The sequence below is a fragment of the Haliotis rubra genome, unplaced genomic scaffold, assembly GCF_003918875.1.
Source record: "Haliotis rubra isolate DU_JTF1 unplaced genomic scaffold, ASM391887v1 Scf447, whole genome shotgun sequence".
In the NCBI taxonomy this organism is placed as follows: domain Eukaryota; kingdom Metazoa; phylum Mollusca; class Gastropoda; order Lepetellida; family Haliotidae; genus Haliotis; species Haliotis rubra.
In genome coordinates, this window is record NW_025767132.1 from 475,762 (window position 1) to 492,909 (window position 17,148).

At 42.1% G+C, this 17,148-nt stretch overlaps 1 protein-coding gene across 1 annotated transcript in view; it reads right to left on the reverse strand.

Moving 5' to 3' along the window:
- Positions 1-281: 281 nt before the first annotated feature.
- The window catches only part of LOC124289688 (echinoderm microtubule-associated protein-like 6), a 45,776-nt gene continuing 28,909 nt past the window's right edge, over positions 282-17,148 (reverse strand). The window contains 17 exon segments of the mRNA XM_046726313.1: positions 282-635; positions 1,147-1,247; positions 2,267-2,272; positions 2,500-2,653; positions 3,147-3,250; positions 3,437-3,599; positions 4,050-4,216; positions 4,919-5,107; positions 5,242-5,359; positions 5,777-5,934; positions 6,258-6,478; positions 6,787-7,059; positions 7,468-7,597; positions 7,913-8,012; positions 9,676-9,796; positions 10,268-10,469; positions 10,945-11,210. Coding sequence (XP_046582269.1) covers positions 611-635; positions 1,147-1,247; positions 2,267-2,272; positions 2,500-2,653; positions 3,147-3,250; positions 3,437-3,599; positions 4,050-4,216; positions 4,919-5,107; positions 5,242-5,359; positions 5,777-5,934; positions 6,258-6,478; positions 6,787-7,059; positions 7,468-7,597; positions 7,913-8,012; positions 9,676-9,796; positions 10,268-10,469; positions 10,945-11,210 — 2,498 coding nt within the window. The 3' untranslated portion in view covers positions 282-610.

Here is a 17,148-nt window from a genome sequence, read left to right on the forward strand (position 1 = left end):
GATAAAGGGTCTATGTTGAGAATTTGTTTTCAAAATCTGTAAATATCAAATACTCCTGACACTGATACTAGCTACATTTTGAAGCATTAGAGTTGAGTACAGTAAGGCACAGCATGCTCAGGAAGCAGACATATATGGTTCAGTTTAATAGTGATACTTTTGAGATATTAGAGAAATATATACATACATATATTCCTTAACTTCAATAATGTGTCAGACAAACATTCAAAACAATAAATTCTACCACGGTTCAACACAAGTGAACAACAATTATTCCGATAAATGATCATTGTGCTATAACAATATTATATTGGAAATGAACCTAAAATGGCAATAAACTCACAACAAGGAGGTCAGGAAATGCAGGTACAAGAGCATGCATGTCAAAGATGAATAAATACTCAAGTTTACTATTCTTATATTTTCTATATTAATTGTTAATATGTATAGTATGTCATGTGTATACACATATGCTGCCTGAGTCAAAGAGATTTGCTATGTACAGAGAATGCTGGACAATGTCGTGATGTGGACGCAGTCCTGTGATATGTGTCTACTATGGCACCTTCAGTTTCTGGCAGTGTCACATGTAGTTGGACGGACAGAAGAATTACAGGCACTTCCAAACAAACACACTGAAACAGAACAAAACATGACACTTAAGTGTACAAAGTAAACAATATAATAAGGTCTTATGAATAAGTGAATACGTAATTTTTCAAAAGTTATATTAAGTTAAATAAAATGCAGTCCTTTACTGATTTAACCATGACAACATTTCACTGCTTTTTTTCACTTTGCCTTATGTTGCCTAGCCTACAGACCTCGAAAAAGCGGCATAAAACTAAACTAACTCACTCACTATTGACCTCGAAAATTCATAAGACTAATGAATTTGTCGTGCCCTGTTAAAAATACATTCCACTGCTTTTAATGCCTACAATTAGTTTATGTCCACAGGAATATACTACCCACCACATAATCATTATTCCTGTCACTTGATACATTCATGACAACTACTGGGTATTCAAAGGAGAAATTATGCCAACCAATCCACAGTTAAAAGCAATTTTCAAAATACCTTATTTCACAAAGCATGCCTGAGAGGAGAAAAAGGAATTCCTCAAGAAGGTTATGTCAACTTACCAACAGTCATCTCCTCCGGTACTGACCAGGTGCTTGTCATCACTGGTAAAGCGGACATTAGTCACGTGTGCTGAGTGACCTCCGAATCTCTTGTGAGGTGCCTGCAAACACAAAATGTAACAATAACAGAAGCACAGTCATTACTCTGCTACTGGTGCATTTCACAGCTGCTCACTCCAAACATGCCTTGAACTATCAAACTTATAACCCTTATGTCAGAAACAAAAGACTGCAAAACAAACAGCCACAAAGGCTACAAGATGGGAAGTTGTATGTTTAATAGCAGGTCCTCTGCAGACCACATGTTAACATGCAAGTACATGCAAGTGCACCATGCCTGGTTAGAAAGTTTAAGATGTTTTGAAAATTATTTCAGGATATAAAACTTAATCTTAATAAAAAAAAAAAAGGCACCCAATAAGAAACTTGTAACATAACTGTGCTTTACACAAAATTTTAATGTGCTTGACAACAGTTATATTTGAAGTATGTGCTGTACAGTGTAAATGGTATAGTTTGTGTGTGTGTGTATGACAGACACACAGTAGGAGTGGGACAACAAGGAATACATCTATACAATGTGATTTCTTCAAATTACTTGGTTCCTTTTTCCAAACCAATCTAGAGCTTTTGGTAGGACATAAATAAATAAAAAATGCAGAAAAAATATGCACTGGTCAGGGGGTTAAAATATAAACATGTTTGCTGTATTCTTTTCTTTGGATGGCAATTTTCAAAAATTCTTATGTTGGAAGAAAAGAGAAATGTTCATAAAACTCTGACATAATTCTGCATCTGTAACATTGTATGTTGGAGGATCAACAAACCAAGTAATAAAAAGTGAACTACCGTACTATACTATGCCCATGCAGCTGGTTTGATAAACTGATGCAGTGAGTGCAATATAATCTATGTATCTGCTGGAACATGAACTAATTTCTCGACTGCATATTGTGGGGCCAATGCAATGCAAGCCAGGAAGTCATAAGTCGGGAATCAGAATGGGGGTTACACAAATTCTGAAATATTACATAAAATTCTTTCAACCCACACACAACTGCTAATATTTTTGCTTACAAGTTACAGATCTAGCAGAAGAGATACAAAAGCTGACACTTACCAAACTCTACAGAAAGAAAAAGAACCATGTTTAGAATGACAGTTTATCTGTTCGATAATGACAGAATGCAATATAGGTTCACCGTAAACACATTTGTGTCAAATGTAGCAAGGCTTGTTTATCATCATAGAAAAATCATTATTTCATTTATATTCTACAACTGTTACTTCATGGCATTAGCAAGACATAATACCTGTTATACTTATAAGTTCATAATTGTGCGTCCAACTTACCATTTTGTCAGGACATGGGAACTCAAAGAGTTTGACAAAACCAAAATCGTCCCCACTTGCTAAGGCATTTCCAAGATGAGAGAGATGTGCACAGTTGACATCAGCATTACTGGAATCCTTAGGCCAAATGCCCAACACCTCCGAACCCAGAGTGCTGCAGCACAGAGATATTCAACATCATGACAACAGTCATAGTAAGGTCTGGGTATTGACAAATATTATGTTGATTTTGTATATGAACATTAGGTTCGTATTATTGTGTAGAAAATCCTCGATACAGAGGAGTTGCAATCAACATAAAGCTCAAACGGAAACCAACAATTTCAAAACAATAAGGGTCTGTTTATTTTGGGCTACAGAACATATTCAAAGTTGAGAGAGAAAAGTAACTTTCTGTAACACTGGTGTGAAATGTATCTACTGCATTGCACCAAAGGGAACCAGAATATTGTCTTTGATCTTCCATCAGTGCACCTTTATATATTCTTAAACGGATGTATATGCTCGTATATCAAGAAAATATATTGACACTACTGACGGAGCCTGCCATAAGTTGACCAAAACCTCCACTCTAAAAGAACCCCCTTCACCCTACTTGCCCCAAACATTCCTCCCTCAGAAGCAGAACCCCTGCTCTCCATGCCTACCTGGTCCACGATATCCAGGTGATCTTACTGATGAGTTTAGGATCCTCCACAAGGGTTCCTCCAGGGATGGCAAAAATCTGGTTTACATATGCTCCTGTTGATACCTGCACAATACAATATGGCAGATATTAGAATCTGAGACTCAAGTGGGCTTCATACACTGTGTCCATGTAGAGAAATGGAAATGGGTCTATTGAGTGACAAGCAGCAGCAAAGAGACAACTGACAACTGATCACTCTGACTCGAAGAATCTTTCAAAGTAGAAGAACATTCTGATTCTTGTACTTACCCTGATATACTTGCTGTCGGCGGAGAAGTCCATCTGTATGACAAAACTCGGGATGCCATTGCAGTAGCCTTTGCGCACCAGATTTGGGCCCTGGCTGATGTCATAGAAGTCCACACAGCTGTCCTCAGACCCGACTGCCAGGTATTTGTTGTCAGGGCTGAACCTTAACACAAAGCGGTACATGTCACTATCAGCAAAAGGGTACCAACATTCTTTGTACATGGAGTACTCAGTAGGTGAATGAGCTATATCAAAGCTATACCACTATCAATTCTGGGTGAGAAATGTCACCCACTGAAAGCATGGACAATGACAGTGGGGCCAAATGATACACAAATAGCCATGTAACAGCAACAGACAACATAATGCAACCTACTCTGTCTATACAGCAAGTTCCAGACAACGATTCTACTTCAGAGTCCCAACATGGCTCTCTTCCCATGAGAACAAAAGTAAGATCTTGTAAGTACCAGAACAGAAACACAGCTTACAGCACACATAATCAGAATCATTGTATAATCAATAATCTTCTCCAGTTCACTCTTGTTACTAACATATAAAGGAAATTACCTTTGCTACTAAGTAGCATAAGAACAGTGATTAAGGTTGTTACCGAATGTCATTGATGGAACCAGATCTGTCTCGTTTCTTTGCCCATAGTTTCAGGTCTTTGGTGAGAATGAGGAACTCTCCATTCTTCAGCCCAACAGCAATTAATTCCCCATCTCGGCTGAAGGAAACAGATCTGGCAGGACCAACCTCCAGCTTTGCCAGCAGTGCCTAAACATGAGCAGGACATGTGAGTGAATGTTGATTAACACTGCAGTCAGCAATACTCCAGATATATCACAGCAGACTGTATGATGCCTGGACCTGACAAACCATGGTTGATATCGTGTCTGACAATGTTTGGGTATGGTGATATTCAATCAACCTATAATGTCACTGAATATGACCAACATACACTGGGGATCTATTTTAACCCAGGTCCTCATGGGAATGATGACTGTGAAAAAGACATGTAGATAAAATAATTGTTGTTATTTGAAATCTTTCAATCCAGGCAAGTCAAACAAATGATACAATTTATACATGCATGTGACACTAAATACAGTCAAGTCTTGTTAATCCGACATCGTCCGTTGCACAGCAAATTGTCGGATTAACGAGGATGTCGGATTATCGAATTGTTCCTGGTAAAAAACAGGACAATCATGATTCATATTAAGTGTGTGTGTGTAATTAGTGTTGGGAATTGACCTCTAAAACCATAATCGATTATCAAATTTAGATCACACATTTTACAGTTAAATGATGTAAAATGTCGGAGTCGGAACACGGGACTGTCCGATTATCGAGACTAAATTGCGCTGATTCAATTTGTTACCAACAAAAGCGTCGGATAAAGCCAATTGTCGGATAAACGGAAGTCGGATTAACGAGACTAGACTGTAGTAAATGAAAAGTAATGATAAAGCCTACCTTGGCTGACACATCCCAAAGTCGGACTGTTCCATCATAACTAGCAGTGATGTACTGAGGGAGGGTAGGGTGCCTGTCTAGCCCCCACACTTCACCTTCAGCATGACCACCAACTATAGTCTGGACTGTTCCATTTTTCTCTCCTATCTCAATGACATCATTGTCTTTTGTACCAATCAGAATCTTGCCCTAATGTTAAAAAAATGTGAGAAAGAAAATCCCAGCTAAAGTATTTCGTATAAGACACAAGTAGTTTGAAATACAAAGACAAGACAGTAATGGGGGTGAGCATGTGACAAAAAATAAATATTATTGATCTGCACCTTGTATCTGCAGACAGACTTGACAACTTCAGGCTTAAGACGTCCCTGGCCAACAGAGAAAGCTCGGCAACGCTTCATATCCTGATCCCACAGCTTCACAGGCCCATTTTCCTTGGACCTAAAAATGTTAATAATTGAGTGACAAACAAAATCTCTGTTTCATAGCTGTAAAGACAAGGAGATATCCATAGGTCAAACTCACCACAGGAAACACCAAGAATAGCCAGATGGAAATTAGCAACAGCTCACTAGGCATATACACAACATGAATGAAGCTGTGTTTTTCACAAGATATCAACTTTGTCAAAAGCTATTCATGACTGAAGAAGTTATAGATACTCAAGACAACCGACACATGGATATACTGATGTCCGAGATGATAATACTAGGATTCCACTTCAACAGTTTTCATGTACCCAATTACACGATAATCCACAAAATTAAACATGCATTACTCCTTCAATTTAAAGCCCCCACATGTTCAGAGCCAAGCCTTACAAACCACCTAGCAACAGAACTCCAAGAGATTACTTACGGAATTTCCTTGCCTCCAGTGACAATAAGTCCATCTCGGAGTGTTGTATACATACTGAACACAGGGCCATTGTGAGCCTTCTGTACCAGTCGGGTCAGTGTGGTGTCTTTCCACACATACACATCCCCACTCATGGCACCTGTGTATGTCAGGTTGTTCTAGGAATACAAGATGGGCATTATCACTTCATGATGGTTTTGTTATTAATGCGTGATTTATGGTTATTTAGCATCTGATTTGAAGAAGATATTTGTCCAATGGCTTTAATAAGAAGCAGATAATCAGGACTGAATAATTTTAACATGTTTCAATATAAACGGGATCCTGTTGCAATGATTGCAATATAAGCTAATTTACAAAATCCTAGCACCATTTACAGGCATTATCACAAAGGTAAAATAACATGTTACACAAATTAACATACCACCTGTTGAGTGTTAGAATAACTCACAAAACCATAAAGAAGACATTGTTTACGTACAGCTCCGAAGGCCACAGACAACATAGTCTGCATCTTCTTGACATCTGCACCAGATCCTGCATCAGTGAGGATTCCCCGCTTGCCCACCAATTGACTGCCGGCTACTGTCCAAAACTTCACATGCTTCACACCCACAGACACAAACTGGGTGTCACTGTCTGGACGGAACTCAGCCTGGAAGATTCTCTGAGAATTTCCTGGTGCAACTGCTACTTTTGAACCTGTCACATAGACAACAGCATAGTATTGAATCAAAGCTCATGATCAGCAGTCAACTATTCAAACTAGTGGACACTGCTATTTCATTTAACTGTGACCAAAGTGAGCAATACATTGAGTGAGTGAGGGTGAATGTCTCTTTCACTTTTGAATACTTTTTCTATAGTTCAACATAGACACTGATCAACAAGTAGTGATAGTAGTGCAGGAATAGCTGGAATCGTATGTTAGAATGAAAGCTGTGACAAGCATAGCACAAACATCAACCTGACTTTCATGGAACAGTCTCAAATTGTCCCTACAGCCTTACCATCTTGCCACCTCCATACTGCCACATTATGCTCGTCTTCCAGTCCCACAGTCAGCAAGTATTTTCCTGTACAAGAGAAGTCCACAGAACAGACTCCCTTTGAGTGAACACCCTGGACGATTGACATAGTCTCCTTGGTTACAGCATCCCACACATGTACTGACGGAGGATTCCCAATCTGGCCGCTGGCAACCACATTCTTTAACTTCGGATGTTGATTGACAGTCAGACAGATGATATCATCAGTGTGCTTCACGTAGAATGACTGGCTTCCTGGAACACAAAGTACAAACTGTAAAATGATAACGCTATGAAAAGACGTTTTGCTATTATCAAAATGAGGAAATGATTCTGGAAACTATTTTTCTGGGTCCTGGTCACTCGCTGTATAGTTTAGTCAAAATATGTCTATTCTGAGTTTGTTATAACCATAGTTTATGGTATGTTGGTAGAACTAGAGCCATTTTTGATCACCCTATTTAGACAAAATAACTAAGAGAGAGAGAGAGTGATTGTAGAAGATCACAACCCATTTTTAGCAATATTCAAAGCTGGTGGACATCACACACTGTTGTTATTCCGGAATCCAATCCTGAGTATATGAGTCAATACATTAGTCACTAGGTTGCCCACCTTCCCCAGGCTGTCATAGTAACATAGTGCTCAAATGCATGTCTCTACCTGATGACAGATTCTGCACAATGCCTGCACCAGCTGCATGGAATACAATGTCAGCACCATCGTTTATGTAGCAGAGGTTGCTGCGGGCATCAAAGCCCCTGTAGCCATGGATGTATTCCAGCTGCAGATCCTGCAATCATGAAATATTATTCCGTACATCCTGACAAATTGCATTCAAGTCTTTCTTGGTATAAAGCTAACAGCATGATTAAGAGTGGGTTTATGTTTTTAACATTCAACCATTCCATTTGGTTATCAGAAAATATCATACAGTGTACAGGAAACAAATAACCAGTGTATTATATATACTGATTATCCATGTTGACCACTGGTAATTTCGTAATATATAATTCATGTTATTAAGCATTATCTCAAATTCTTCATGCAGACCATTTCGTTCATGTTCATTTGGAAACTGACTTTCTGAAAAAGTGTGTCTACTCACTGTAACCTGGGTCATCTTCCTCCTCTTACCCCCAGCTGTTGGTGGGGGTTCAGCTCTCTGCACTTTAGGGGGCTGGGGGGCACCTCGGCTCACTGCAGGCCTGCATATAGGTAGATGTTTGAATGATTTGGGTAATCAACACAAAAAATGAAAGGGACATTATACAACCACCTAATATATGATATAAAAGTTCCTCTTGGAAAAACCTAACGATGTTTGACATGAATTTTCTATGAATTTTGATGTCATATGCCAGCAATTGTCTATATGATACTATATAGCACCTGTCTACCCTGATGAGTCTCAACACTGTGTAAGTTATACCACCTAGAAGAACTATTACTGAGTGAGTTTAGTTTTACGCCGCACTCAGCAATATTCCAGCTATATGGCGACGGTCTGTAAATAATCGAGTCTGGATCAGACAATCCAGTGATCAACAGCATGAGCATCGAACTGCACAAATGGGAACTGATGACATGTGTCAACCAAGTCAGCGAGCCTGACCACCCGATCCTGTTAGTCGCCTCTTACGACAAGCATAGTCGCCTTTTGTGGCAAGCATGGGTTGCTAAAGACCTATTCTACCCCGGATCTTCATGGGTCAGAACTATTACTGAATGTACCACCAAGTCTGGTAGAATACTATGAATCTAGTGAATGCATAATTGAATCTAGCTGAACTGCAATTGAACTAGGCAGACTGCTATTGATACTGGCATAACCTCTTCTGAATCTAGTGAAACTACAAATGAACTCCCGTCAAACCATTTCAGAACATTGCTAAGCTGCTATGGAAATTGTGGAATTAATATTGATCAGTATGGATTTCCTACTGAACTGTTTCTGAACCAATAGGACCTACTACTGAACAGTGGGGAACTGTTACTTGTTATGTGGCATTGTTATTCATTGTGATACAATGTCCCAAGTATAGTACAGTGTACCTGTTGACATGCAGTTGGGTGTCCTCTATATTTAGACTTCTAGCTCTAGGGGCTTCCGTGGTCTGACCCACAGAATATCATAGATTCTGGGTTTCTGGGGTGTTCTGCCTCATAAAGTACTGTAGAATTTTTAGTTTTGTTTTTGTGTTGTTGTTTATTCAAGGGGAGCTAGCTCTTGCTGCTCATCTCACATTACCCACATGGGTACAATGTGTGAAGCCCATTTCTGGTGTCCCTCGCCGTGATGTTGCTGGAATATTGCTAAAAGCGGCGTAAAACCATACTCAGTCAGTCATCTCACATTACATCTCAAGTTACAAGAAGACCAGCATTGTGATGTGATGATTACTATACCCTGGATACTCTGTTTACGCCTACTTTGCAAGTTGGACTACCGTTGCCGAGAGGTGAATACAAATGTATTATCATCATTCTGTTTATTGCTACAATCACTGCTCTTGTATTATATTACCTTTGAATTTGTACTGCCACTGTATTTTGTTCTGTCAGAGTTACCTTTGTATTGATTTGTGATATAGTTAATATCAGAATACAATTGTTAATTACATCACATTGCTTTGTTGTTGCTGGTTTCAAACTTTTCTTTTATGGCCAGATTACCAGTTAACTTCTTAGTGTCAACTTGTGAATCAACACGTAACATACTGAACATCATGGAACTGCTACTGGGCTCTGTGATACTGCTGCTGACTTTGATGGAACCTCTGATCTAATGGATGTACGATAGCTCCTGCTGAATCTAGTGGAATTGACCCAGTTGACCTACAACGTTTATATAGTGGAGCATGTGCTGACCTGTCCAGTTCCTTTGTGCTCTGTAGGTGAGGTCTTACTCCATCCTTCTCTCTGATGGGGTTCACATAGATTTTTGAGCCATAGTCCATCTTCTTTTCTCTCTCTACATCACTGTCATAACCTGAAGGGACGAAGATAAACAACTGACTACTTACTACTCACATGACAAAGAAGCCCATCATTTAAAATTTGAATACTAAAAGATGTGGCACCAGGCTCTTCAAATCCTCAGTTATTGCGCTTATAAAGGAAAATAGTGTCACACCGTTGATCCACCTGCCTTCGATTATAAGCATGAAAGTCAAGGGGACTTATCATATTTCTGATGTAGATTCTACTACAAGAGCAAACCTCTTGGATCCCACTACCACCTCAATTTTGAAAACATACAGATAACAAATGTTTGCAAGATTATTACCGTAATTACAAGTACCTTTGGTCTTCATATATATATACAGAAACCATAAACTCTCATACTTGTTAGTGCCATCCATACACTATAGTCCAAGAATATTTAATTCAATCCAGTCGTTCAAAACTGTTAAGAAAACGGATAACTGAATATCAATGACATTTTAGACTATGTTCCTACCTTCTTCTTCTTCATCAGTGTCAGAGTCATCACTGTCTCCTGTTGCATTCATCCTGTTCTCAGACAAACCAACACGTTTCCACACCATCACTGCGGTGTCAGCACCGCCTGTAGAGATTAGCTTGGTGTCACTCTGTGACCACCGTACGCTGGTAACATGAGCACTGTGGGCGGGATACTTCTTGAACTTAGCATACTTGCCCTGAGCAGAATAAAAAGTCAGCTTATTGAATCAGGGCAAACAGGATATTGAGTGGGAGTGTGAGAATGCTCGAGTAAGTGAAGCAGATTCTTCAAATTATCATTAGCAATATCAGTGTTGGCACATTTCAAATCTCGCAACACACAATAAGTGATGGGATTCAAACCTAAAATAATATAACCTATAAGGTTAACCCTGTCAGCAAGTTAGCATTGTGTCAGTTATCATCAATGGGATGACTACATGCCCTGCTACATATCTTTTGCTAGCTGAGAGAGCAAGTATGACTAAATCATGGTAGCTTCTACCTGAGTCTGTACCAGACAAACCAGCTGTAGACAGCATGAAGACCATATCCCATTTCATGAGGTCATATTGACCTGTTATCTCCACAACCACTACAAGGTGCTGTCATAGAGTTCATGTTACAAATTCACCAATCTAAGACCCCAAAAGAAATGTTATAAAGCAATACCTTTGCAGGGTAGTTGAAGAGCTTAACAAAGCCAAAGTCATCTGCTGTAGCAAGTAGGTTGCCAGACTTTGTGAGACTTGAGGCATTCACATCTGTCACATCACACTTGGGAGGCCATACCCCCTCACATGTGGCTCCCAAAACACATGTCCAGCTGTCCCATGCAAACTTTTCTATTTCCTGGTTCTTCAAAGTTATCCTCTTTCCCCTTGGAGCCTCAAAAAACAGCTGCTCCTTAGCACCTGAGTTCACCATCAGTACCTTTCCTGTGGGTGATAATTAATGATTTGTTTAATTTAAACCATTGTAAACTTGCAAATGCACACAAGGGTTGACTGACAAGCTAACAGCTTACACATAAATGTAATTAATTTTAAGAATTTGGAAATTTTAACCATAAATTGTATATTTATATACTTATCCTATCTCACGGTATGCATCTCTCTTCTTCTTCTACGACCATGTGTGGAAACGTGCTGTAGACTAAGTTGAATCAAAACTTCTTGCCCTCTGACCACCTGACCTCTGCCCCCACTCCAATAGCAGTACCTGTCAATCATCTCAAGCATGCAGATCGCTCAGATGATCATGTGACGTTCTGTGCCTGTCATTCTCGTCTTGGAACGTCCAGTAATCTGAGATGTGGGGCATGTCAGGTGGGCATCCATCGCGTGAGATAGGATAAGTATATTAATATACAATTTATGGTTAAAATTTCCAAATTTTTAAACTTATCCTATCTCACGGTATGCATTATTCCATGGTTGGAGGCGGGCCACAGATTACCTTGAGTGAATTCAATTCTACAACCGTCAGGTCGCAAAACACAAGGAGGCCAGGAGAAAGCACCAACTCCAAACTTGTGATGGGTTGCTTCTAGTGAAAAACCCTTGGCTTACACAACACATAAACTCAAGGGAGTGGGCGGTCCCGAATTAATGGTTTTCAGCCGCAACTTTTGACAAGCAAAAGGTCGCAGTTAGGCAAGTAAGTCTAAGACCTTAATCTGGACAGCCCCTGCTTCGAAACCCTCCACCACAGATACATGCTGGAAGGCGGTGAACGGGAAAACGGCCCAGTTGCTCAACTGATTTAACGTTCAGTACCAATCCCCCTAACTTACCAAGGGAAGAAAGGACTAGGAGCGGAACGCTTTGAAAACCACATTGGTAATCGGGAATCAACACTTCACTGACGTAATTGCTCAGAGAGTAGAGGTCAGTAAGCGGAGTGTCGACCACCTTTGCATGTAGCACAAGACTGGCCTCTCAGTCTAACAAGTCATGGATATGACAATGCAAACACACCCTAGTTCCCTAGGTGAGGACAAGACAACAAAGGTACAAAGATAAAGATGACATCGATATCTTTTATTAAGTACAGAAAGCAAACCCGACACACGGAAGGATTGCTTCTCATCTGCGAGCACGGGTCGATGACAGCTGCTGAGCTAGGACCAGAGGACCGAACTGGTGCAGACCCTCCACGTCTGTGACCGAGAGATCCCGAAGATAATGTGAGGCGAAAACAGTATCCGACTTCCAAACACATCCCTCCATGATAGTTCCTATGAAGCGCCATGAGGATTCGCCGTCGAAGGTGGAGGAAGGTCAGCATAGGCATAGGAACGCAGGATAGTGGATCTCATCCAAAACTCCAAAGTGGTGCGAGAGACTTCCGAGGTGGAGGCAGTAGACAACGGGATGAAGAGTCTCTTGCGCAACCTGCATCAGTCCTTAAAAGCAGTCAAGTAGATCTGTCATCAGGACCCAAGACAGTGGACAGTGGTGGAATCGTGAATGTGCGGTCCGGCTGTCCTGGTAGTTGGTTCTTGGCGGTGAAGTCCCACCTCAAACCAAGAAATACTTTTGCATGTCTTGACCTCTGGAGATGTCGAGGGCATGTAACTCGGAAATGCGGGCAGCAGTGGCCAAAGCGAAAAGAAAGAAGGTCTTAAAAGTGACATGCTCAAAGTCTTTCTGCTCCAAAGGTTCGTAGTCCGCTGACGTAAGATGACTAAGCACAACGGAAAGATCCCAAGCTGGTGGTCGGAACTTCCGGGATTGGTAAGATGACTAAGCACAACGGAAAGATCCCAAGCTGGTGGTCGGAACTTCCGGGATTGGTCAGCAAGTTTATAAGATCTGAGGAGAGACTGAAGCTCAGGAACTGTAGACACAATCACACCTGAGGCTGGCGCAATAACGGTGTTAAGAGCAGCCAGGTAAGTAGACAATGTAGAAACCTTAAGCTTCCTGGAGGTTCGAAGATGTTGTAGGTACTCCGCCACCATCTGCGGCAAAACACAGTAGTGGGAGAATCTATACCCTTCGTCCTGCAGTACGCCTCAAAATTCTTCCACTTGTCATCATAGAGTGACCTAGTGAAGGTGCAATGCGCTGTAGTGATGGCAGTAGCGACATGCTAGAATATACCTTAGCAGTTAGCGACTTATGGAGATGCACCAAACGTGAAGATGGAGTGTGAGCAGAGACCAATGCAGCTGATTGGAGTGCGGATGAACCAGAAGATCGTCGCGTTCGGGAAGTGGTACAGGATCTGGATCGGCCAGTTCTTGTAGATCTACGAACCAACCTCTGGCCAGCCAATAGGGCGCGACCAAAAGCAATGTCATCTGCTGAGTCATGCGCAATTTCAGTAGTAAGCATGGAAGTAGGGCCACTGGTGGAAACGCGTATGCATTTAGGTCGTCCCAAGGAATGGCTAGAGCGTCGAGACCCCAGGCAAGAGGGTCCGGAATCGGAGACACGAACAGAGGCAACTGGTGATTGAAATGTGTGGCGAACAGATCCACTGTCGGAGTCGTCAGCGGAAGGCAGACGGTCTGGAACACCTGTGGATGTAGTTTCCATTTTGTCGGGGATGAATCGGACGGGACAGAGAATCCGCAATCACGTTCTTCACTCCTGGAATATGGTTGGCTCGAACAGAGATGTTGAGAGTGTCCACCAACTGGAAGAACCGTTGTGTCCACTGCAGGAGTTGAGGAGACCCTGTCGACCCCATCCGGTTGATGTGCCACACTACTGCTGCATTGTCCGACCGGACCATGAGAGAGGTCGATCGTAGAATCTCTTGCCAGTGAGTGTTGGAAATAATCACCGCCCTGAGCTATAGAATATTGATGTGGTAAGTGTGATCTGCGAGAGACCACTGCCCTGCCACTTGCTGATCGAGACGGTGAGCCCCCCACCCCTTGTAGTGATGCGTCCACGTACAGGTGGTGAGTCGGGACGAACGGCCTTAAGCAGACTCCGCCGCAGACCTTCGACTCTTCCATCCACCATAGGAGAAGGGGATGGAGCGCCCGAGGTAATGTGATCAGGGAAAGCAGGTTGCCCACCCTGATGTGTGGAGCCAGGAATAACTGCAAAGGTCGAAGCTGAAGTTGACCCCTGAGGGTCAACGCCTGGGCCAACGTCAAGAGACCCAGGAGCTTCTGCCATTGATGAAGAGTCCTGGGTTGAGACAACGCAAGGGGAATTAACTGCCGGATCTTGTAGAAACGGTCCCTCGGCACAAACAGTCTGTTGAGCTCTGTGTCGAACACCGGCCCGATAAACTACAGGCGGCGTGAAGGGACTATAGTACTGTCGGAAATAGAAAAAAAACTGTTTTTAGGCTGTTACTCTGGATCCCTAAAATTGACACAATTGCAAATAGCATATGTCGAAATAACCCATTTCGGCCTAACTGGGCGTTCAGTGGGATGCGTAATATGATATCCAGAAAAGCATGTTTACTCGTAAAATTGGGCAAAACTTAGAAAAAACCCGAATAGCTGCTGAAAACAATAGATCCGACTATAGATGGCAATGAGGTCGCTCAGCCAGGTATGACGATGGACCGTCGACTCACCTGGCATGAAATGCACGTGCTGCCTACAGGCACAAGGGGTCATCTCAAAGATATTTTGTGCTTTTTCATGTGTGTTGACTATTTCTCATCTACTGATTAACATATTATGTGTCTTTCTTTCATAAAGTTTATGTTGAGATATGTAAGAGAGTATGATACCCGAAAACCATAGAAACGCATCGTAGTATATAGGTGGCATGACCACCCGAAGATCGACAGGACTGGATATTATTTGTAAATTGTTATGACGTGCCGTGTACCTCCCAAGTATAATTGCCCTAAAGGATTATCTTATCTTAGCTGATATCTCTATCCCCAAGCCCGACCCCAGGTTTTGCTTTTGAGGCGACCCCTCCTATTTGTTTCTTTTTATAGTGACAGTGAGACTGCATGGTAGCTACATCCTTAATAGTTTTGGCATAAAAGTTAATATTTTTTACGTCAGCTATTGTTTATAATGAATCTACGTCTAATTTCAAATTGGGCATTTAAAAAGTGTCCTTTGTAATACAATATCGTTGCACACTAATTTGCATAAAGCCATGGTCTGTTCCAAATAAGTCTTTTTGGACTTAGAAAAAAACCGCATTGCTCATTTCTGCACTAATTTCTCCTTAGTAAAGTCCTTTTTCTCCGTTTCCTATCTCTCTACCACTGAGACTGTAGTTAGGCCAAACTTAGTTTAACAGATATTTCACACTTTCACATATCAACTACATAAATTGTAGAGATAAATGAGAAAATACAGTTTTTTTCTATTTCCGACAGTACTTTAGTTCCGACTTCTCCATGTTGACAAGCCAGCCTAACTGATTAAGTAGCTGCATCGTGAACCCCATGTGACGTAGGAGGAGTGCAGTCGTTTTGAGCCTGGATACAGTTGTCGATGTATGTTTCGAAAAGTATCCCCTTGCGATGGGAGGAAGCTGGTGATGGGCTTCGTCACCCGTGTAAATAGCCACGGGGTCGAAGAAATTCCAGACGGGAGAACACGCCACTGATAGTGAGTGCCCTCGAAGACAAAACAAAGTGATGGTCCGGGAAGATCAGGATGTGAAGGTAAGCATCCTGTAGGTCGAGGCTGACCATGTAATCCTCCGGTTTGATGATAGTCTTGAGTAGAGACACTGACACCATACGGAAATGAGGCGGTAGTTGTAGGAACGTCTCGTTAAAGACCTTCATGTTGAAGATGAGTCTCAATTTGTCGGAATCCTTCTTCGGAACCAGAAAGATTGGAGAGTAAAACCCTGGGTTGGCAGGAGTCGGGCCAAAGGATTCGATCGCAAGTTTCTGAAGTAGCGTAGCTATGGTGGATCGCAGCACAACCGTTTGATGAGCGGGATACATCCTGTGCTCCGGAAATAATGTGAGAGGAGGGTTGCCGATGACGGGAAATTGAAACCCCTTGGACAGAGTGGAGAGAACGTAAGATAGTCCAATTGAGGGCATACATCCCAAGTCTTCCGCCTACTGGGGAAGCCTGGATAGGTACGATTGGAGGCGGAAGGACCCAATCGTGCTCTGATGTCTGCAAGTCACTGCTTTTCGGTCTTCTGAGTGGAGGAGTGATCTGAAGCAGAAGCTGGTCTGGAAGAAGTGAACGACCGGCGCTGACGTTTGGAAGTAGGAGGTCCCGAACGAAGATCTGGGTTGGTCGGCACATGGCGAGCTGGCCGCCGTTGTACTACTACTTGTAACCGCTGAAATTTCAATAGCTCCACAGAGACCTGCTAATGAGCATCCTGACCAACCTTTGTGGCTATACCTCTTATAGCCCCGTTAAAGAGTGATCTGCCCGACCAAGGTTGATGGAAAAGATCTGTCCGAAATCTATCCTCCCATGATGATAAGTGAAGCGGGCCCCTGCGCCGAACCGCCGTGAGGTAGGAGAAAAAATGGGCCAGCTGATCTAAGATGGTCTGGAACTGCTCCTGTAACAACACCATCGAAGCCTGAATATAAGCCTGTTGAGGGAAGCCGCATGCGAGACAGACATAGCCACAGCTTCAGTCGCCGTCAAAACCATGTTGAGGGGAGCTAAAATCTTCCGAATGGCGCCATCCAGGTGCGACAACTCACGGTCCTCAACCAGAAAGGGAGAATAGGCTCTCTGTTTAGATCCCAAAAGCGCAATGTCATCATCCACAGAAGGAGAGACAATCAACGTAGAAAACCCATGAACATGGGAAGACGCCGAGTTAAAGCTGGGTGCCGCAAACCCATCCTTGACTTTCCTTAAGTTGTTAAATACCTCATCAATGCAGGGACGAGGTGGGAAAGTGATAGAACCAAAATCACCCAGATACATATCAAAGCTAGTCC